General features: G+C 36.0%; 2 protein-coding genes and 1 non-coding gene across 4 annotated transcripts in view; 2 read left to right on the plus strand and 1 right to left on the minus strand.

Moving 5' to 3' along the window:
* The window catches only part of LOC145770291 (cilia- and flagella-associated protein 337-like), a 37,340-nt gene extending 29,681 nt beyond the window's left edge, over positions 1-7,659 (plus strand). For both annotated transcript variants that reach the window (XM_082581889.1, XM_082581890.1), the window contains exon 24: positions 6,562-7,659. In XM_082581889.1, coding sequence (XP_082438015.1) covers positions 6,562-6,749 — 188 coding nt within the window. In that variant the 3' untranslated portion in view covers positions 6,750-7,659. The remainder of the gene's footprint in view (positions 1-6,561) is intronic.
* On the minus strand, positions 946-1,027 carry Trnal-aag (transfer RNA leucine (anticodon AAG)). Its single transcript has one exon. It is a non-coding gene; the product is annotated as a tRNA-Leu (tRNA).
* Positions 7,660-8,579: 920 nt separating the features above from the next.
* On the plus strand, positions 8,580-22,381 carry LOC145770927 (5-hydroxytryptamine receptor 3A-like). Its single transcript, XM_082582669.1, has 12 exons — positions 8,580-8,594; positions 10,198-10,330; positions 10,587-10,663; positions 10,765-10,879; positions 12,254-12,441; positions 16,964-17,116; positions 17,751-17,902; positions 19,139-19,193; positions 19,365-19,649; positions 20,524-20,655; positions 21,297-21,423; positions 22,089-22,381. The coding sequence occupies exons 1-12, from the start codon at positions 8,580-8,582 to the stop codon at positions 22,379-22,381; spliced, it is 1,725 nt and encodes a 574-aa protein (XP_082438795.1).
* The last annotated feature ends 320 nt before the right edge of the window (positions 22,382-22,701 follow it).

Here is a 22,701-nt window from a genome sequence, read left to right on the forward strand (position 1 = left end):
GTTGAAAATGAGAATTTTATCAGGGCACGTGCTCTTAATCATGGTCTTTTCAAAGTGGTGTGTGAACAGATTGGATCAGAACACTTTGTTCTCCTTTATCACATATGATCACATCGAAGTTCGGTGGCTCTATATAGGGTTTTGTTTTGTCTCGAGTTTTTGAACTACATGGTGAAATCGAGATTTTTCTTCGAGAACGCAAATCCCCGTTGAGTAGAAGAGTTTAAAAAGGAATTTACGCAAAATTTCCAACATTTGATGATTGGAAAGTCAGTAGAAGTTGCAACGAGATTTCTGACCTCGAAGTCGAAATTTGCCAGCACCTTGCCGTCTTAAAAAAGAACTTTGACGGTTACTTCGAAGGTGAAAGTTTTAACTGTACTGCTCTTTGGATAACACATCCCTTCGAAGCCAATTTAGAAAGTATTGCTGACGATGATCTTTGCAAAGATGAATTGATTGATCTTCAATGTTCAACAACGCTTTGTTCCAAATGCTTATCGTGTAATGGTGACTAAGTTATTCCAAGTTTTGGTATGGATTATTCGAAGAGTTTTCTACCCTGACTAAGCATGTATTTGAAGCTATTATACCTTTTCCAACTACTTATCTGTGTGAAGCATGGTTGACTGGACACGATGACATCACAAGGGGCCACAAAAACGGTGGGGGTAAATTTTACTTTTTTTATTCGGCAAGGGGTAAACAAGACAAAAAAGGTTAAGAACCCCTGGAATAGAGGCTTCGCTAAATGCTGTCAAAACAATACACAATAAAAAAATAAACAATAATAAAAAAAAAATAGGCTACGTCGCTTCGCCAAAAATTTGATTGAAATAAAAAGCAAATTAAATTCTCGTTACGAGTTCTGCTCAATGTAACAAGTACTGTTCATGCTTTAAAATTTTCACAAAATACAGAAAAAAGACAAAAAAAAGAAAAACTTGGCAGCGGCGGGATTCGAACCCGCGCCATCGAAATGACTGGTGCCTTAAACCAGCGCCTTAGACCGCTCGGCCACGCTACCGTCGTTCCAATCCTTCTCAATTCACTTCTATATTATCATGTGTATCCAAAATGTGCAAGGCCTCGAGGTTGGTGATTTCATTGAATCGGAGAAGTCGTTGGAGATGGGGGACGGACGCTCCTCCACTGAACAAAAACATCACGTATTTGGGCAAAAGATATCCAGTTATTTGGGCAAATCAATCTTATCATGATGTTTCAAGATCTCACCAGTTTACAAACTATGACTAAGCAAAAATAATGGCTGGGTTTAGAAAATGTAAGAAAGTCAAAAATGAGTCCTTTTAACTTACTTTGTCTTCTAAACTTGAGGATTTTACTGGCAGCTGTGATTATCTTCGTAAATGCAAAAAAACAAAACAAACAATGTCTGGCTATACGTAAGCAGTTCAATAAAGTATAATCAAATTAATAATTTAAGTCTAAACTTACAGGAATGTGAAGATCTCTGGGTGGATATTACTTTATCAAACAATAGACAGTGCACAGTTGGTGTAGTATACAGGCATCCCAAAAATAAGTTAATTGAGTTTCAAACCAAATTCTGTGAGTGCATTGATTCGTTAAATAATTTCAAAAAACAATATTACATTTGTGGTGATTTTAATATTGATATGTTAGCAAAGACAAAAATTCTGCTGTAAAAAATTACTGTGATGCGTTTCTCTCTTTAGGGTGCAATCAATTAGTACAATCCCCAACCCGTGTAACTTCCACAAGTTCAACTTTAATCGATCATGTATACAGCAACGACCAATCAAATAAAATTCAATGCCATGTTCTTATTCACGATGTTTCTGACCACTTTCCTATTGTAGTTGTGATAAACTCTGTAAAACCAAAACAAGAAAAATATACACAAAAGGTAAGGAACATGAAAAACTTTGTTGCTGATGAATTCGTTTGTGATCTGGAAAATAGCTTGACCAACCAATACACAGAAAGGAATGATTCAGTTCATAGCAAATTTAATCATTTCATCGACACTTTTAATGACACTTTAAACAAGCATGCACCTTTACGATTGTTGTCTCGAAGAGAAAGAAAACTCAAGACCAAACCATGGCTAACAAAAGGAATTTTGAACTCCATCAAAACTAAAAACAGACTATATCACTTAAAAATAAAAGACCCAACAAACACTTCTGCACAAGCAACATACAAAAAGTACAGAAATGTACTTACTCATACCAAAGAGCAAGCAAAACAAATGCATTACAGTTTTCTTATTACGCAAAGCAAGCACAACACTGGAAAAATATGGAAAACCATAAATGACATCATCAAGCACAAACATAAGCACACAGCTCACATACCAGAAGAAATAATGAGCACTGACAATGAAAAAATATCTGACCCTGCACAAATAAGTAACTGTTTTAATGATTATTTCACAGAAATTGGTCCTTCTATGGCATCTAAAATCCCTCTACCGTCTCCTGGCTCATTATTGAAATTGCAAAGTGTCCCATTCTCCTTTTTCCTAAAACCTGTCAATCAAGAAGAAGTATTAAAACATCTTAATAATCTTTCTGTCTCTAAAAGTACAGGACATGATGGAATACCTATGAGATTTGTCAAACTATCCTCACCAATAATCGCCCCTTTCCTCACCAACTTATTCAATGAGTGTATCGATAAAGGTGTATGTTAATTTTATAATCGACTTGAATAACATGTCAAGTAGCAGCCACTCTATTCTTTGTTGTTTTAAGAAAACCTCTGAAACGTCAATCGCGTCTTCGTGCTGATAGAATTATTACGTTACTTTTACAGACATAAAGCTTGTGTTTACTTAAATCCATATATCTCTTTCCACGGAGTTGGTGATCTATCTACTTGTACGAAAACAATTTACATTTTTAGCAATTCCTTATTCTTCCCGAAAAACAAGTTAAATAATTGCTGTCAGTTTTTAGACGAGAAACTGAAACTTGCAAGGATTGTGACTCATGAAACGGCACCAGAATATCTGTAGTGTGTTGTTTTAAAATGCTATTTTTAACTTCTATTGCTCTAAAAAACAGTTTATGCCATCTTGTGGGCTGAAAATTAATCGTTGTTTTTCATCATCCATTTAAACGTTGGCATAGCACGGCCAACGGTAATTCAACGTCTAAATGCTGTGTGTCTGTAGGCCTATGTGATTATAAATACTGGCTAAACGCGTTATTTCTTCGAAGCTTTTCGCCGCATCTTGAAAGATGTTTTATCAACGTTGGCGAACGATTGTTATCTGCTTGCTTGCTTCAACCAAGGCATATTACTGAAGCTATTTTTTCTTATCGTTGTCTTTATATAGCGCATCTTCTTTGTGTTTTGCAATATCAGCATAAAAGGCTTAGCAAAGCGAACGTTTGAGAGCATAGACCAGAAATTCCGTTGAGTTTTGTATTAGCTGCATTTGGTAAAACGAGATGTTTAAATCTTAACTCTTAAGCATAAATTGAGAAACTTTATGTGAAATATTTCTTGACCATTTACTAATTGTACATTTTGTATTCTATTTGAATAAGATGCACTAGTAGAATCAATTGCTGTATGACTGTTACGACTTATTATTATTTGGATTATTATTTGTACGGATTATCACTTCAAGCCCTGATTGCTGTCTCGGTGAGTCTGAACTAATCACCAGCTCTATCTAGAATTGAAGTAGCCTATATCTGCCCACTAAGTTTGTTAAACGACCTTGCGACCTGCAACCTTGTGGCTGACCTTGAGACCTGCAACCTTGTGGCTGACCTTGCGACCTGCAACCCCGTAGACCTTGCGATCTGCAACCTTGTGACTGAACCTTCGACCTGCAACTTGTGATCTTGTGACCTTGTGATCTTGTGACCTTGTGATCTTCGACCTGCAACTTGTGATCTTGCAACCTATCTGCCACAATAAACTAACAGAACTCAAGACCGCGTTCAGATTCAATCTACTTGGCTTGTTTTTCTGTCTGTTGTAGGCGCATAACCGTATTAACTGAGCGACGCATATAATAATCCAATCCACTGTTTGGCGCCAGTGAGAAAGATATTCTTTAACGTAGAATTCGCGTCAAAATTCTACAGTGTATATCCTGATGTACTAAAGGTCGCTCAAATTACCCCCAATCTTCAAAAGTGGCTCCAGGAAAAATTGTTCCAACTATAGGCCCATATCACTATTGTCCCCCTTCACCAAAATATTCGAAAAATGCCTGTATGAACAAATGTACAATTATCTAACAAAAAAAGACCTGATCACACCACATCAGTATGGATTTAGACCACAATATTCCACTTCGTTAGCTGTGTCAAACGTTTGTGATAACATCTTAACTAACCTAGATAATAAAGATACAACTTGCTCTGTATTTCTTGATTTAGCTAAAGCCTTCGACACAGTTGATCACACTATTCTCATACAGAAACTGCAAACATACGGTTTTCGGGGCCTTCCATTACAATTGTTAAAAAGCTATATCAGCAATCGTCTACAGCACACGGTCGTCAATGGAATCTCTTCAAACTCAAGACAGGTTACCTGCGGTGTGCCCCAAGGATCGACATTGGGACCCCTTCTTTTCTTACTCTATATAAATGACTTACCAAATTCAACAAACATGAATGTTAAACTATTTGCTGACGACACCAATCTTACGATGAGCGACAAATGTGAAATAAATTTGCAGAACAATGTGAATGCCGAAATGCAAAAAGTTTACAACTGGTTGAAGCTTAATAGATTATCATTAAATTTCTCAAAAACTGAATACATGCTAATAACAAATAAAAAACACATAAAAAATTTTAACATTAACATTGGTAACACAAGCATTCAACAAAAAGATCAAATAAAATACCTTGGCGTTTACATAGATAACAAATTAACATGGAAATATCACATAGATAAAATTTGCGGAAAAGTAGCAAAAGGTTCATGGGCGTTGCTTAAACTCAGAAATTATGTCAACACAGACACTTTAAAAGATGTGTATCACGCTTTGATTTACTGTCATTTGCAATATTGTATTTCAAGCTGGGGAAAGGCCTGTGACAGTGCACTGGATCCATTAATAAAATTACAAAAAAAGGTTATAAGAATAATTACGAAACAAAATTACTATGCTCACACTAATTTTTTATTTTTCAAAATGAACATCTTGAAACTAAAAGACATACATAACATTGAAATAAAAAAACATATGTACAAAGTTCATATGAATGAGTATCCGTCTACGTATTGTGATTTATTTACAAATGCTTCATCTATTCATCAGCATAACACAAGATATCAAACAGGCAACAATTATTTTATAAACAGATCAAACACAGAATTTGGCAAGAAGTCCATGCAGGTATTGGGACCAATGCTCTGGTCAGAGGTTCCAAGTAGGCTAAAAAACTTATCATTTCATTGTTTCAAAAAAGAGATCAAAACGTTAATTTTACAAAGCTACAGTGCATCGTAAGTGATATGTTATGGAAACCAACTTGTCAGTTGCTTCGGAAACTTTATTATTCTCTGCTTGCTTCATGGAATTTTGTGTTTTGGCCTACGTTATCATCAATATGTTTTTTTTTTGTGCGTATGCTGTTGTTGAAGCGCGGGAACGTTTCAATTATTATTTTTCTCTTGTAAGCTTATTTTAAATGGCAAAATCGTAATTTCCGTAGGGTGGCAATTGACTAGTAGACCGTATGGTCGTCTCGTTGTCTCCCTGTCGGTATGGGAACTTGTGTAACTTTTGTACTGTGTATATTGCATATTTCAAACATGTACCTATGTTCCTGTTACTGACAAATAAAACATTGATTGATTGATTGATTGAAACTTTACACAATTGTTATTATTTATGTGGAGGGGAAGACTTCGTTCTCGACAGACAGACAGGCCACACCCTCGACATTAGGATTAATTCATGGCCTATATAATCAAAATTGGTTGATGATGATGAGATACGCTAATATTTTCCAAATTGGAAAATATCTCAAATTTGGATTCAGCACCACTTAACAATATGGAAAGTGAAAGAGACGTTGGATTATTATTATCAATTATTATGAACTCAAAACTCGCGGTGCCAAGTCTCGTGAAGTTTCTGATTGTTGTTGAATGTTGAAGTAATCTTGTCTGTGAATTAAAACAGTACCGTAGCCTACAAGTTAGCAAATGTAGCGCCTACCTATCCGTTATCGCTACATTGGGGAAAAAAGTAGGCCTAATGAATGATGCTGCTTTAACAAAAATGTAGGCTACCGCCGCTATCGCTACCAAACGTTAGCACGCTACTGGTAGGCCTATAGCCTACTGCCTTATTGAAATCACCAGAAGTTTCTTATTCAAAGAGACTAGATTAAATGTATGGTATGATATCCAAAAACTCTTGCATATGTCTTAGGCTATAGGCGAGGGTAATATGTGCGTGTTGCATCATGCATTCATGCTACGGTAGTAAATTTGTTGATTTGTCCTCTTCGTTTCATATGGATCGCAAGGACTGAAATAAACGCTTAATAATAAATAAATTATTAAATTAACTCAAGCACCTTTATTTAGGAATGTATTGTTCCAATGAGAGTGACCTGAGCAAGATGCCTCTTCACAATCTTTTTGAATTCAATGAAGGAGATCAGATGAGATGTCATAAAAAGAGGCAGCACCACTCTCCACGACGTTCTACACTTCTTCCTCCCATTATTACGCCATCTTTGTCTTCTGCTGAAACGATATCCTCCACGAAGTAAGAAAACAAACTAAAGGACGAAAATTGCGAAAACTTTAATTGGAAAACAATGGCCTACACGATATGCTCCGCTATCATTGTGGTCTAATGTTACAAAAATTACAAATGACCATCAGTAATAATTTTAGACCGACGCCGCATTACTAGCCTACTAGCCTATATAGCTGTATTTTCATCTTCACTGTGCTGACATTTTATTCGATTTATAGCCAATTTTAAAACGTTGCTCAGAGCTAATTGGATATTGTACTGTAAGCTTTAGGCCTACATGTTGTCAAACAAGCCAATAATTGCACTAGGCTATTGTTTGTATGTGTGATAAGCTAGTAGTCTACTATAAAAACACTGTTTTTCATACATGTAGGGTTTACAACCATTTCGGCGAAAAAGGGAACATAAAATACGTTACATAAACAAAAGCACTTGATTGCTAAAATTTGTAATTTTAATGTATAATTTCGTGTAAAAAGCGCATTTATCTGTAACAAAAAAAATGCGTAGAAACATTGACTTTGCATATAGCAATTCCGTAGCTTCTGTACCGCATGGACGTCCACACACTAAGACAAGCTCTAACGTGTTAATGTGCGTTATTATGCATGCTTTACGTTTCCTTCTTCAACAGCTGCACTTATACTGGAGTTCTACATTTTTTGTACAGTAATATTATTGGTGTGTTTTAGCTTAAAATGTTCCTTAAATTTCCGTGTAAAACGCGTAGCCTACCACATGAATTGCAAACTAAACTATACGTCAAAATGATCGTGTAGGCCTATACTCATGTCATGGTGACGTGTTTATTTAGCCTACTCTAACTTTTGTTGATTAGGCTAATATTGATCAATGTTGAGTGGATTGCAACCCTAACCCTTCGTTTTGGCTTTTATCATGTATTTGCTTGAGATGTTTAATACAATACAAAAATATACATACAGTTTTCTTTTGCTTGAAAGCTCTACTCAAGTGAAGAAAAATTAAAACCAGCATATGGATGCAGTGGCGTATGCAGGATTTTGTAGCTGGGGTGGAGGGCACTCATTTTAATTCAACATTTTTTGACAAAGAGGAACACTATCCTATAGCCTGCGCAAGCTTTAAGATTAACCTAGCCTACCTGTTGGCGCAATATAAACTCTCATTGCCTAATGTTACTGTTTTTACGGTTGACATACTTAAGTTAAAGATATATAAACATAAAAGCATGATAGTAAATGGGAAAGTAAAAAGTAACTTCATTTGATGCAAATAGAGTAGCCTACAAACGTTACATTACAAATGCCTTTTAGAAGGGAAGAAACTTCAAGATTAAGCGGCGCTGGTTCGACTCTCAGGGTGTGCGCTTGAAAACAAACTGAATACTTCACTTAAATTTCTGAAAAAATGAAAATCTTATGTCAATTGAAATTCTTTGCTAAGTTACTGAAATATTTTGGAATGGGGGCATGGCCCAATGGCTTTCCACTGACGAAATATTATTTTCCTTCCTAGTGGGTTATAGGCCTATGACTTAGACTCTTAGAGAATCTTAATGTCCATCAGAACAGTAACCACTGTCATGCAGAGCCTGAAGTGCAGATGTTTCAAAATGTTTGCTTCAGTGACGTAGCTACAAGGAAAATATCAGGGAGGCAAAAACATGTCAAATATTTTAATTTTTGAAATAAATAGTTTGTTTAAAAATACAGCTACTGACTACTGAGTGCAGCCTAACATTTACAAAAATATCATTCAATATGTAATACAATGTCATTAAAACGTTGAAATAGTATTAAAAACATTTTTTGGGGGACAAAATAAAATTTAGGAGGGAGATTGCTCTATCAAGTCCCCCATGGATACGTCCCTGGTGAGTGTTCTGCAATTTGTACGTTTTTTTGCAATTATCACAGCAGCAAAACACACCACACTTGGGCCAGTAGCTGCTTTTGATAACTCTTCATAAATTATGGATGAAGTGACAATTATTCTCTGCTTTTAACAGTGAAGGTTTGTGATTGGCGAAGATCTGCACTGTCAAGATTGATAGTCAAAACAAAGTCCAAAACAATAGAAAAAGGGAAAAGTTTGTTATGATTTACTTCTGCAGAAAACAAAGCAAGGAAAGTTAGCTCTTTGAAGGATGAGAACAGAAACGAAAGAGCTTGATAATGATAGCGGTAGCGGATCCAGAAAACAAATTGATGAGGCACTAAAATTTCAACAGCAGAAATTGCAAGCAAAATATAGATGCATATATTGAGACCTAAGAATGCAAAAGGATGCCAGGGGCCTTATTTTGGTCGTTTATTGTGTGTTTTGTTTGGTCTTAGGCTTGGTTTGTGTCACAATATCTTTTTTGGCTATAGGTTTGGCTACAATATCTGTGGGCTTGTGTCATAGGCCTAATATATTTTTTTTAATCGAAAAAAATTTTGCGGTTTTCTCTCCAAGAAAAATATTAAGTTTTTTATTGGTTTTGAAAAATACAAATGAAAATTGGCTATAAAGCAGTTGGGGTCTCTTTGTTGAAAATAATCTTAATTTTTTCTGGAATAATCTTTGTAAAAGCTGGAAAAAGTGCAACTAAAGTTGGTCTCGCTGGAATAACACAGGTAGAAAGTTTTTTGATTAAATGCAAGTAGCCTATAGTTTTACCTACCTATGGTAGGCCATTAGTCTTTTAAATCGGTCAAGTCATTATTATTAGTATCCTACGATCTACGGTATAGCCTAATGTACATTCTAAAGCATATGTCACATTGAGACTGAATGAAAACAGATGAACTGAGTACGGTGCTCTCTGTGCAAGTGAAGTGTTAGTGTTAACCCGTTGCATATGATGATTACGCGAAACGACTACAAAGCGTTTCGCATTTTTAACCCTAGAACCTATGACCTACCATATAGGTCATTCGACCGGTAATCGAAAAAAATCATAAATATACTTAGAACTACCACACCGGTCAATTGACCGGTAAGTGAAAATATTGGATAAAATTATAGGTACGGCACTTGAACATATCGACTAATCAAACTTATTTGACAAACGCTCTGGCATAGGCTTGGTTTTCCATCACAATCAAATAATTTGTTTCGGAAACATCCACAAATAACGTTATTCTTATTTGCTTATCTACCAATCAATTGATCGGTGTGGTCGTTCTCGGTATATCGAGTTTCCAGTAGTTTTGGAGTTTAGGTTTTTGTTAACTTTTTTTCTGATACTCTTATATCGAATAACCAAACCAATTTTATATCAGCTCTATCATTTGCTTTGTTACCAATTACAAACGGAATAATTTGTCTTAGGAACATTTACAAATAGCGCTATCCTTATCTAGCGGGCAGCGGCTAGCCTACCGGTTAATTTTATCCTTATTGACCGGTGCGGTCGTTCTAGGTGTAACGATTTTCCGGTTGTTCTAGTGTTATTTAAGATGATTAATTTATTAACCAATGCTTATTTTTAGTTTCACCCTTCATCATCTGGACATGAAGCAAGTCATGCAAATCAAGAAAACGGATTTATGAAAAGAAATAATGAAAATAGAACCTTTGAGAGCGCTTTAAAGAAGCTCAAGTACAATCTTTTCAACATGCAAGGTGACAGCTTTGTTGTTCGATAAAAATCAACTCTATAAAATTGCAATTGTAGAGTAACAGTAGGCGTGTTCGGAATGTATTTTTTAAATACTGTAGTGTCAGGTTCGAACGGGTATTTTTGTTTGGCTTTATGTTCAATTGACCGACCTTTTGTTGCTTACATGCTTTGTGATGTCTTTTGTCTTTTTTGTCAAAAATTACTGAAGCAGATGTTGCATTTAAGAAAAATCAACTCTTTCTTTGTTGTTTTCACCAGGTTATGACAAAGCGATCCGCCCTGTAAAGAACAGCACGGATGTAGTTGTGGTTTACGTTGACTTCACATACATGCAGGTTAGTGGCATACAAAATCAGCATGCTGTTGATTAATATTAGTTACTGATTTAGTATTTGCATTTGAAATATTACTGACAAATAAGGTCTTATGATGTCAGGTTCTGGATTTGAACGAAAAGGACCAGACCCTGAAGAGTTTGTTGAGATACCGGCTCTATTGGACTGATCAGTACCTTACTTGGGAGCCGGAAGACTACGATGGAATAACAAACAGTAAAAAATACCTTTTTTGTTTTTAAACAAAGCAGGCGGCTTGGCTAAGATCAAAAAAATTAACAGGTGTACTTGCACATGTTAGTCTACTTTTGTTGTGAAATATGTTTCAGCTGAAACAAGAGCTATGCTTCTTTTCGTTTATGCCACAGCTAGAAATTTTGTTGCTGCAAAAGTCTATTTTCCAAGTCCTCATTTTCTCCAACAACAAAAAAAAAGCGGTTGTCTGTTTAGCGTAAACTGTGTTTAGCGCTACATCAGTGGCCTATTTAAGCTGTACTAAAAATTATTTTTTGATTTCCGAAAGCCTTGTTAATAAATTATGCTTACCACCAGTTGCGTAAGGAGGATTTTCTCAAAGGGGGGGGGGGCATTGAGAGTAGCGTAGCTAGGGATTTTGAAAGGAGGGGTTTTGACCACCGGCGGGCGAAGCCCGTCGGCGTTTTCTCTTAAGACGACCCCCAGCAGCGGGGGTCTGGGGGACCTCCCCCAGAAAAGTTTGAAAACTTACTTTGAATTTGGTGCATTCTTAGAGCATTTTCAACAAAAACGTGGGTATAAATATTCCTGTAAAATGGCGCTGTCAGGTGGCATAGCAAAAGGATAAGATCATGTTTTCTTTGGCATTTTTCGGAAATAAAGCTAAGTCTCTATGTTTTCTTGTTGTTAATTCCTGGCTGAGATGTTGGAATGTTTGGTATTGGCAAAACTCGCTCTTTTAATGCAGTTTTGTTTAAAATTAGGCAAGTTTTTTTTTAGACTGAAAGCATCATTCCCAAGCATAAAGAGACTGAAAGCATCATTCTCAATATCGTAACGTCACACGCGTGCCAAAGTGGAGTTGTAACCCCCCCCCCTCCATGTATTTCGTATTGGCTTAGTCTATAAAACAACATTGTTACAGTAATTGCTTTGACAGAGCAAAGCAAAACATATTAAATGCCTTAATCTACGTCGTTAACTACAAAAAAATTTTAAGGGGGGGGGGGGCATAGCCCAATGCCTCCCCCCCCCTGCGTACGCCACTGCGTTACCACATAGTGCATGTGATTTCTTGCTGCCCTCTGTATTATTTTGACACGTCAAATGTTTTTGATGCGCATTCAGAAGGATTGCTTTGATAAGTGATAACATATTTTTGGTGCACTTTTGCGTCAAAGCTGTAATAACTGTCTGATTTAATGCTTCGTTACGTCGCATGCTTTCTTAGTTAACGGATTGTAGCCTATTGTAAAGGTCCAAGAGCATTTTCTACCTCCCAATGGTCAATTCAGCCTGGAAATTCCAACAACAATAATGGAAAATGAAGCTCCTAGCTTAAGTAGGCTACTCAAATTCAGTAACTATTCAACTTCAGTTTTTTTGTTTGTTTAGTATGGCTCCCGACAAGAGCGCTGTGGTTTCCTGACATTGTGTGCCAAGAGGAAACTGGAAGCAGAGATTTCAATCCTAAGATCCCATTCCTTGTGGTAAACAATAAAGGAAAAGTGCGATATTTGGAGCCAATAGCTTACGAAACTACTTGTCAAGTGAAGATAGCTAATTTCCCTTTTGATAAACAGGTGTGAGAAAAGTTTTAGATAAAGGTCTTGCCAATACAATCTTGCCAATACAATCTTATACAATCAATACAACGTCTATCTTGGGAGTAAAATTGTTGGAACACCTGGTCAATCCAATCAAAAATTATTACAAGCCCAAAACGTAGATGCTAAACTCATGTTCTGTAAACATTTAAAAAACTAAACTGTTTTCATCTTTACTGTTGTTGCAGTTGACACTTATTAAATTATTAAAATTTTAATGGCACTAAGTTTGTTAGGCAAGAAAAACTTGTTTGTGAGGCCTACCACAGCAATGTAACCTCAAATAACCTGGGAGCGTAATTCAATTATAATTTGTTTATTTGGAAACACTGCTTCAATCTTTCACAATGTAATGTAAATAGAGCCGTTGAGTTTGTTGTTATGCAATACATGGTTTACCACCCTTTCCTACAGTATTATGTGCACACTTACTGTTTGTAGTTGCTACGCGATACCACTTGAAAAAAAGCTCAATATTTCAAAGTTTTAATAATTGCAATTTACGATAATTTGCAAGCTACAGTATAGTTCACTTTTGATAAGTTATATTTGTCAAAAAAAATTTCTATCTGTATTTTTAAAATGCTAAAACTTGTCGTAAAATATGTATGAACGCAATTTAAAAATCAATTGGCTCAACCGTTCAATTAACCAATTAGGGGTAACTAGTTGAAAGTAGATTAACAATGTTTAAATTTCACCAAGATCATGCAGGCCTACGTAACTGCTCCTGGCTACATTCGTAAATGTGAATGAATGAAGCCCAATTCTTTTACGAAGCAAGCTTGTACATCGGAAGAAGCGTAGCCTACATTTTGACCAATAAACTACATAACAGTTTGCAACAGCTCAAAAAGTTGCCAAATTTGATTGCAGCTAGTTGTCTTTTATTTAGCAAAAACATTTCTAATTCTTTTTTAAACTCATGTCTTGCGAGATTGAGTAGTTAAATAAATTGAATCGTTCACAGCATTTTGAAAATGTAAAAGTATGATGTCCCAAGATTAAGCTATAGGCTATAGCCTATAAGGTTTAAAAGAGAAAAAAAGTCTGTAGGCAATATAGCCTAGTGACTAGCAGAAGTGTGCAGAGTCACGTTTTCTGAGCTTATGGTCCACTTTGACTTCGAAGCCTGTGACTCCAAAGCCACTTCTTTCTGCTCCAAACATTTTGAAAATATCAACTGCAAACTCCACTTCAACTCCAAACGCAAACCATGAACCACAATCCAGATTTTTTTTATACCTTAGCCTTTAGGATAGGCCTACCTTGCCTATCCCATGTCATGAAAAGAAAAGCTTATTTTGAAATGAGAAAAAAAAACTAACAACTGAATTAAATAGCCTACAGAGGAAATCTTTATACCCTAAAAGTACCAACTGGCAAAAAAGAATCAGCTTCAGGCTCCAATCCGGCTCTTGTTTTTGACAAGAATTTCAGACTCCGGCTCCAGTCTGACTTCGCCAGAAAACAGAGACTCCGATTCCTAAATTCTCCTAAACTCTGGATCCTGTAGGCCAGGGGTGTGCAACGTGCGCCCCGCGGGCCAAATGCGGTTCGCGAAGAAAAATTGTGCGGCCCGCAAATATGTGCCAATTTTGAATTGTGTGCGGCCCGCGAAACGTGTTTATAATTTAGTTTAGTCTGGTACGTGCCAACAATTCATTGTAGAGTAGATTATTGTACATTTCGCACCTTTTGTTAACCATTTTAGAAATCTCCCACCAGCCACCGCTAATCCGATTGTATTTAATTATTTGGAACGTCAGTAGATCAGAGGCACAGAATTGCAGAAAATAGCTCAAACTATGAAATTGTATTCTGACGGTAATTTTGTGAAGCAGTGTTTTATCGATGTCACAAAAGAAATGTGTTCTAAAATGAAGAGTGAGTTCGAGAAAATAAGTCTGTCACGGTGGATGATAGCGAGGCGCATCGATGATCTTGCTTGTGATATTAGTGACACTCTAGGGATAAGGTGAAGAACTTTGTTTCATGGAGTTTTGCAATCGATGAAAGTACGGACCAGAAGGACACAACACAGTTGGCCTTATTTGTAGAAGGAGTGGACAAAAGCTTGAACGAAACGGAAGAGCTTCTGTCACTACATAGTCAATGAAGGGCACGACAACTGGGGCTGACATCTTTACTGAAGTAATTGATGCTTTTGACAAGTTCGAACTGGACTTGTCCAGCTTATGCGGAATTGCAACTTATGGTGCTCGATTCATATTCGGAACTGGCATTGGATTCATAAGTCTCTTGAAGTTTGCCTTGAGGGAGAGAAAAATCGATGATGACATAGCAATTTTTCATTTTATAATTCACCAGCAAAACCTGTGCGCAAAATCCTCAAAGTTCAAACACGTCTTGATCCCGGTTACGATAGGCCTATTAAGGCAATAAATTTCATTCCTAGGGCTCAACCATCGTCAGTTTCAAAAGTTTCTGGATGATCTCAACACGGCGCATAAAGATCTACTGTACTTTTTCCAGGTGCCTTGATTAAGCAAGGGCTGCATGTTGCGACGATATTACAAACTACGGAAAGAAGTCGTGAATTTTTTAAACTTAATAGGCCACTCAATAACTGAAATGGAAGACACAAATTGGATATGCGATCTAGCTTTCTTGGTTGATATAACTACGCACCTGAATGATCTCAGTACAAGATTGCAGCGAAAAAATCAGTATGCGAATAAAATGAATGGTCACATAAAAGGCTTTATGAACAAATTACGACTTTGCAAAACCTACATACAGACAGGAAATCTTTTCCACATTTCAACTTTGAAAGACAATGGAATGCATCTTGAGAAGAAAACTGAATTTGCAGACCAACTTAAAATATTGTTGTATGATTTTTTGGCTCGTTTCAAGGACTTCAAATCTCATGAACATTTGTTTGATATGTTCTCTTCGCCATTCAACATAGACATTGGTAAAGAACTAGCTGATATCCAACTTGAACTAATTGATCTTTAAGAGAAAACGGGTTTGAAAGCAAAGTAGGCTATTTAGCCTAGAAATTAATCTTGGCGATTTTTACCGAAAACATCCTAACCAAGATGACTTTCCACATCTGCAAAATTCATGGCTTCCAAAATGGCTTTTTTTGGCTCAACGTATTTGTGCCAACAATTTTTTTTTAAATGGGGGTCGTAAAATCTCAATATTGATCGGTTCTGACAGACGAACACTTGGAAAATAAGGTTTGAATTGCGAGCACTTCCATTAAAGTAAACTTGGAAAAAGTCGTCGGGAAAAGAAGCCAGCTGTAATTTTCTCACTGAACTCGTTTAACGACGGTGTGATAATAAATTTGAATAGCAGTTTTCTTCAGAAATGCGTTTATGCGTGTTAACTTATTATTTTTGGAAAGAGATAACCCCTAATAATGCCATAAGAATAACATGAACTGCTAGAAATCATATGTTAAATAAACGTGCGGCCCGCAGTTTCACCCAGATATTTAGGCTATATCTGGCCCTCCTGTAATAAAGGTTGCACACCCCTGCTGTAGGCTATACACTTCTGATGACTATACGATTAATACTCACTAAGATTAAGAGCCCCCCGAGAAATTATTCATAACAATCCAGTTCGGAAAACCCCACTTGGTTTTGAGTTTGATCATGTTATTTTCTCCAAGCAATGTTGCTTAAATAAATACAAAAATGGAAGTTAAAATTACATACAATTTAAAAAGATGAATGATAAATTATTTATAAGTCAGGAGATTTAGTTGTGCTCTTAAAATGTCAGGAAAATATTTTGGAATAAGTGAACTCATCTCTCATGTTTAATAGAAGAGATGTGGAATTTTTAAATTACATCTCTTAAAAAAAAATGTTTTTGGCTCAATCAATGATTTCTAATAAATCACTGCAAAGTCGTGATAAAAAAGTGACTTTTAATTGTATTTTTTTGTTTACTTTGAAAAGCCAAAAGTAGTTTTTGGCACACCTGGTTTAGTTTCTTGGCGCGTCCTCCGTATATTGTCTGATGATCTTATCCGCTTTTTTTTTCAAACAAATATGTACTTTAAATTATCAGAAATTATTAAAACTTACAACTATCTGAGTACAAACTGCTGAGTTGAAAATCATGCATGCTTAGTGCACCTCAAAACCAGTGGTTGGAAAATATTAACCAAGGTAAAGAAATGCATTGCAATATTTTACTTCGTCCTAAAATCACAACAAGAAACCCAAAATAAAAATGGAGACCTCACCCCAGAGGGACCTTCAAAAGTTTAAATTATTTTTCTCAAGATATCAAAATCCTTGCAAATTCGCTAAAAATAAAAACCAAAGTAAAATGTTCAACGCCATGCTTACTTTTGTTAAGTAAATCATTGTGCAATTTTTTTAAATTTTCCCACGAAATACACATAGCCTACTGTAGTGTACACCAACTGACTACGTTTTAATTAATCTCTTCTTTTATTGGCTGTAGCTTACCATTTGTTATAAAATAAATATTGAAACTTTACCAGATATGCACCTTCACGTTTACTTCGTGGACGTTTCCTACTACAAAGATGGACGTGCTTGCAAAAAGGACGGGGGCTGATATTAATGAGGACATAAGGATATACTTCTCAAGCGACGGCGAGTGGGACTTGGAAGATATCAATGTATCGAAAACGGTAAAAATCCCGCAATGTTCAAGAATTGGTTGAAGAACATGTCCATTTATACGACAGCCATAACCAACACGCTTTGCAGAAAGCATAGCAAGATCAAGCAATAACATTTCAATTCTCGAGGTGTGCGCTTGAGCAACGTAGGCTACTTCAAGGACAATTCTCCATTCAGTGGTGCATGGCTACCTAAAGATACATCTCCAGGTGGCCATGGCGATGCCTAGTAAATGAATTATTCTAAATTTCATGTGATATATGATTACAAATGTCAAATGATTAGAAATGGTTAATGTGATTAGAAATATCATACTATAGTCTACCTTCAAAATTAGGCTACAAACTTTGCCAAAAAAATGACTGGTCAAAGTTGGATTATTTGGAACATCGCTTGGCAGCAGTTTTATGAACGTCTTTGTTGGGTCGTAAGAATTATTCATTTTTAACTGACAAGTTTTACCACATATTTTAAATTGTATTGTCAGTACCGTAACTACATTTACTTTTCATCTCCAAAAATCCCAAACCTTTTTCACAAAAACAGATGTTTTTATTTTTAATTCATCAACAAAAATTAGTAGTTTGCGATGTGTCATTAGTCTACAAAAATCTTTACATGATTTTTCTTTTATTATATCAGTCACAAAGTTATCTGTCTGTTTTGCCTGAGGAGAGTGGTTATGGAAGTGTATTGCCTGCAGAAGAGAATATTACTACTAAGCAATTTTACGAGTTGGGACCACTTGAACTCGTTATAGAAGCTGTACCAGAAAGGTTTACCGATGCTCATTGGTAAGTACTTGTGAATTTTCCAAAGTAAAACATTAGGTTGTTCCTTTTATCACACCTTTTTTTTTATTAGGCTAATATTTAAAAACAATTAGTAGCTTCCTAAAACATGTTGTTTCAAGAAAGGGTTTGTCTACGGCTACGCACAACATCCCAATTTTGAACCATCTGAATTTTTAGCTGAAAAGAACGAAACTTTGTTTTCAAAAAGAATTCTTACCCATGAAGGAAATTTGTGTGTCACTAAAGAAATTTTTGCTATTTTATTACGTGTAATTCCACAGCACCCGTCCATTCATTAAGTTAGCCTATGTCTTAAATGATTGATGGTTTAGGTTTAGGCATATATCTTCTTCTTCTTTTTCAAAATTGTCGTTTTCACAGTTAACGTTACTTTACAGTTTACAATTACATCATTAAGAGACTGCGAGCAGTGTTAATATTTTTTCCTGTAGCAATGTAGATTAAATTGTCTTTTCTCACAAGTTAATTTGTTGGAAATTTTAGTTTGTCGGCCTATAAGAGCAAAGTAGACCAGCCGTTCTCAACCGGGGGTCTGCTGCGAAGCGTTTTGAAGGGGTCCATGAAAGTTTCCAAATTTGCAGCATGATTTATAAATTATGACATTGAACAACTGGTTGTGCTTTATTTGTGTATTTAACAATTCTCAAACTGTGTGCAACGAGATGGTGCGGTGCTTCAAATTTCAAAGGGCGTGTCGCACAAATGTATGTTCAACTTAATTCTTTTGATACAGTAGGTTGTTGATCAATGCTTAATTTAGAAATGTAAACGTTAGACAGCAGTCTATTAACACTCACAGTTTAGCGTTTATACCATGGCTATAATTACAATCAAACATTGATTACAAATGACAAAAGGGAAACATTCTTTGTTAACCTAAAGATCACAAAACCTTGTTTATTTTCGAAAAAATGATAGAAAAACATTAAATCAGCATATAGATTACTGACTTTGATTCTGATATGCCAGCAATCCCAGCATCCAGCACATAGCCCATCACTTAAATTTGTCAATGTAATCCAATGTCATAAGTGCGTCGCGAGTTTAAAAAAATCGCATGTGTCGCTTTGAAAGTTATGAAAGGTTTGTTTCCGTTGGTAGGCTAAACGGAAAGAAACGAAAGTTTCAAAATGGAATAAAAGGTAAAGTAGGTTCATTGAAGAAAGACTGTGAACGACAGAAATGTTACAGAATTATTTTCTGTTCATTATTCAGGTCTGAAGTGCGGTTCAGGCTTGTGTTTCGACGAAACTTCTCTCTGTACATTCAGGTATGCTTTTCGTCATGATTATTTGCATGTAGCCTATTTCTTCAAAATCAAACTTTCAGTCTATCTGAAGGCAGAGCTATGAGTAATTCAAAAGCGTTATTATATGTTTATTCCTCCTTTCGCACCATTACTTTTCAAACAAATTAGGAATCGTTAAAACTATGATTTCAGAGCATGCTATTCCCTGCGATTTTGCTGACGACAATTTCTCTCCTCGGATTTTATCTTCCACCAGACAGTGGTGAAAGAATTGGGTTGCAAATTACTATCCTCTTGACATTCATGGTGTTCATCCTGACGGTTGGTGACATGTTTCCTGCTTCTACTGGCCCATACTTGGGGGTTTACTTTGTTTTGTGCATGGCTCTGCTTGGAATCAACATTATTATGACAGTTCTGGTGCTGTACTTACATCACGTACCTCACAGTTTGGTGATACAGACAAATACAATAACGGTGAGTACAGAATTTATATAGCTTATTTGTAGAAGTTTTAAATAGCCATAGCCAACGTAGTTAATAAGGACAACCTAAAATCTTAACCAGAACGACTACTTTATGCCGGGTAATTAAAACCTGATTCTGAAGTTGCCTACACACTTAAATTTATGCAAAAGAATCTATTACTTTCACAATTCACTTTTGGTGTCGTTGACAGCTCATGATTCAGTTGGTTAAGCGCGTGACTTTACGACAAAACTGCAAAATCAAGGAGTGTTAGTTGGAATCTCTGGGTGTGCGCTTGAGCAACGCATTCCAAAGACTACTCTCCATTCAGCGGCACCTAGTGGATGGAATAATTCACAATCAGCATTTCAACAGTAATATTGGAAACTTCACTCTATCAATCTAGGTAACCAGGCCTGAGTCAGTGGTTCAAAGCCTCTAGAAGTATGCGAAACTTGTGGGATTAAGCTCTCAAAGAAGCTTTTCCAGTCCGAGGCAAAAGATTCCCACAATCAATTTGTTGGCTTTTGAAGTTTACAAGCGTTTAATTTTAAATTTTTGGATGTCAAATCGTTTTACATACAAGAAAACTAACAGTTAGTAACCAAATCTAAACTTTTTAAAACAATTGCATCCAATACTTTTAAAACTGGATGTCGTAATTCAACATCTCGTGATAATTTTAACTTTAAACGTACGATAACGTAAAAACAAATATACTACCCAAGCAAAAATCTATAAATCGCGAAATGATAGTCCTTTTTGTTTGAACTTTTTACAAACTAACTTATGAATGCAGATTTATTGTTGCCTACTGCTTATTTTTTTAAATTACTCAAGGTTGGCATGCCTTAAAATTTACTTTTCATGGAATGTGTTACAGGGTATAACTCATACGAAATTGAACGCTCTTCCTTTATGGATAAAGCTATCGCTGAAATTTTCAGGACTATACGAAGAAATTTCTAACTTTGTCATTCCAGAACCAGAGTGTCCAAAGCAAAAGGATGATCAGGTAAAGCATGTTCATTGCAAGATAGCTTCATTATTATAACCAGGCATCATCAGTGACGACAAGGGGTTCAGCGGGTATTTTTGGACTCGGGTGCGGCATGATTTTAGGGGATCGAGAAGTAAAAGAAAGCACTGTCTATAATTTGTGGAATCCTATTGCGAACATTACGTTTGCACCACTGTTTGTTATGAAAGACTTCATTTTGGTGGTCTCCTCTTTCCTTAATGAACTTACTAGTAATTTCTTGAGGTAACTTATTTTTAGAGATTTCTTTATTGAGGGCCAAACCTCGCAATGGTGCCTGATCCAAATTTATTTTTCAACGGCTCTGTCTGCCACTTCCAGATTGGCAACAATTGAGGCTTCTGCTCACCCTCTTTCAGATATGATTCGCAAGTCGTGAAGAAGCGTGCAGAGGCTTCCAGCTGCCTTGAAACTGACTTGTCAGAAACCAAACATAGTTTTTATAAATGACTTACAGCTCACAGCCTATTGATAAAGTCTTCAGTTTAGTTTTAATGTAGGCTATGGTTAATGGACGAACTTAAGCTCTTACAATAGGCAATTTTTCTCGTTTTAATAGAGGCAATATTTTATTGTTTAGTTGTTAGCCAATATTTGAAACTGTAAATTATTTTCAGAGTTATCGGTCTAGAATCAGTTCCGCGTGGGCAAAATGGAAAAATGCGATCGCTTGGCGCAAAGAAACAAAAGTAGAAGACCATGAAGCAATCCGAACGATGACACAACACAATAAGTCATTGATTAGTACCAGGAACAAACTTATTTCTACGGCAGTTTCTAATCATATTTTGCATTGCAAAACTCCCACCGATGCTAACGGTACTTTGCGGAGAAGAGATACCTGCAAAACACAATGTGATTCCCAAGATACCTCTTCGTTTGATGACCTTTGCATTACAAATGATAAAAATAAAGTAAATGCTGGAAGCCTTTTATGTGAGTTTTTAAGTTGTTTTTTTTTTTGTCTAATGCGGTTAGCCATTTAGCATTTTTGATTTCGCTTTTTTAGTATTTATTGATCTTTATTTGTTATACGTTTTAGCGGAAAAATTTATCAAGTTTTTGATAATAATATGCAAATAACGATTATGTTTCTTGTCGTAAAAGGCTTATGATAATGCAATAGAATACAACATAATTTTCTATGGAATTAAAGAAAATTTACAAAAGGCGTGCTCAGTTTGTGATAGTTCAGGCCGCATCTCCAGGTGGTCATGACTCGGCGGCGTTCACATTTATAGCGCTTCTGAGATAAAACATTTACTTGTGGAAAGAATACGAACTAGATATCGGAATGACTTTAGTAACTTGTCATGAAAGATTAATCAGACGCCATTGTTTTTACAAATGCTGTAGATAATAATTTTCACAATTACACAAAAAATTATGTGTAATCTATTGCCTTGCAGCCGATGCTACCGTGGAAAATACAACTTCTAAACCGGAAATCAAAAGAGAAATTTTGTATTCGCAAAAGTCAATGCTACGAGATTTGGGCAACATTTCGCAAAATGTTGGGAAAATTTCTTGCTTTGCGTGTTTACACAGCAGTGACATGAAACAAAAACAAATTGAAGACACCATGCAAGAGAAATGGAGATCTATCGCACGAAAAATTGATGTTGTTTGCATGTACACTTACATTGGTTTTTTGGTGATCTTTCACATTGGAATTGCGATTGCTATAGCGTTCGGAATTTGAAGTTTTTGAGGTTAATGTAACTTTGCATTAGAGACATAATATGTTATAACATGCAGTGTATTATTTTAATTATTCATTATAATAGGCCTGTCAAGCTTATAAAGTTTATCAGGTAAATCTAAACTTTTACAGCCACTTCGGTTGTAGCGTTGACAGGAGGGTCCTGGGGATACTTTTGGACAGGGGCCCGGAAGTTCTCTATGAATCTGAGTAGGAGAATAAAAAAAAGAAAGCACCACATATTCTTTGGAGTCATATTGTTTTTTTTTAAAGTATCTTGTTTTGGAGGGCCGGGCTTAGCTATTGGCACCGGGTCCGAA

Source organism: Aplidium turbinatum, chromosome 5, assembly GCF_918807975.1.
Source record: "Aplidium turbinatum chromosome 5, kaAplTurb1.1, whole genome shotgun sequence".
NCBI lineage: Eukaryota > Metazoa > Chordata > Ascidiacea > Aplousobranchia > Polyclinidae > Aplidium > Aplidium turbinatum.

Excerpts from the sequence above, each read along its gene's own strand:
- LOC145770927 (XM_082582669.1), top strand. Across the intron at positions 10,331-10,586 it reads CAATCTTTTCAACATGCAAG|GTTATGACAAAGCGATCCGC; the intron begins GTGACAGCTTTG and ends TGTTTTCACCAG. Across the intron at positions 19,194-19,364 it reads ACTTCTCTCTGTACATTCAG|AGCATGCTATTCCCTGCGAT; the intron begins GTATGCTTTTCG and ends CTATGATTTCAG.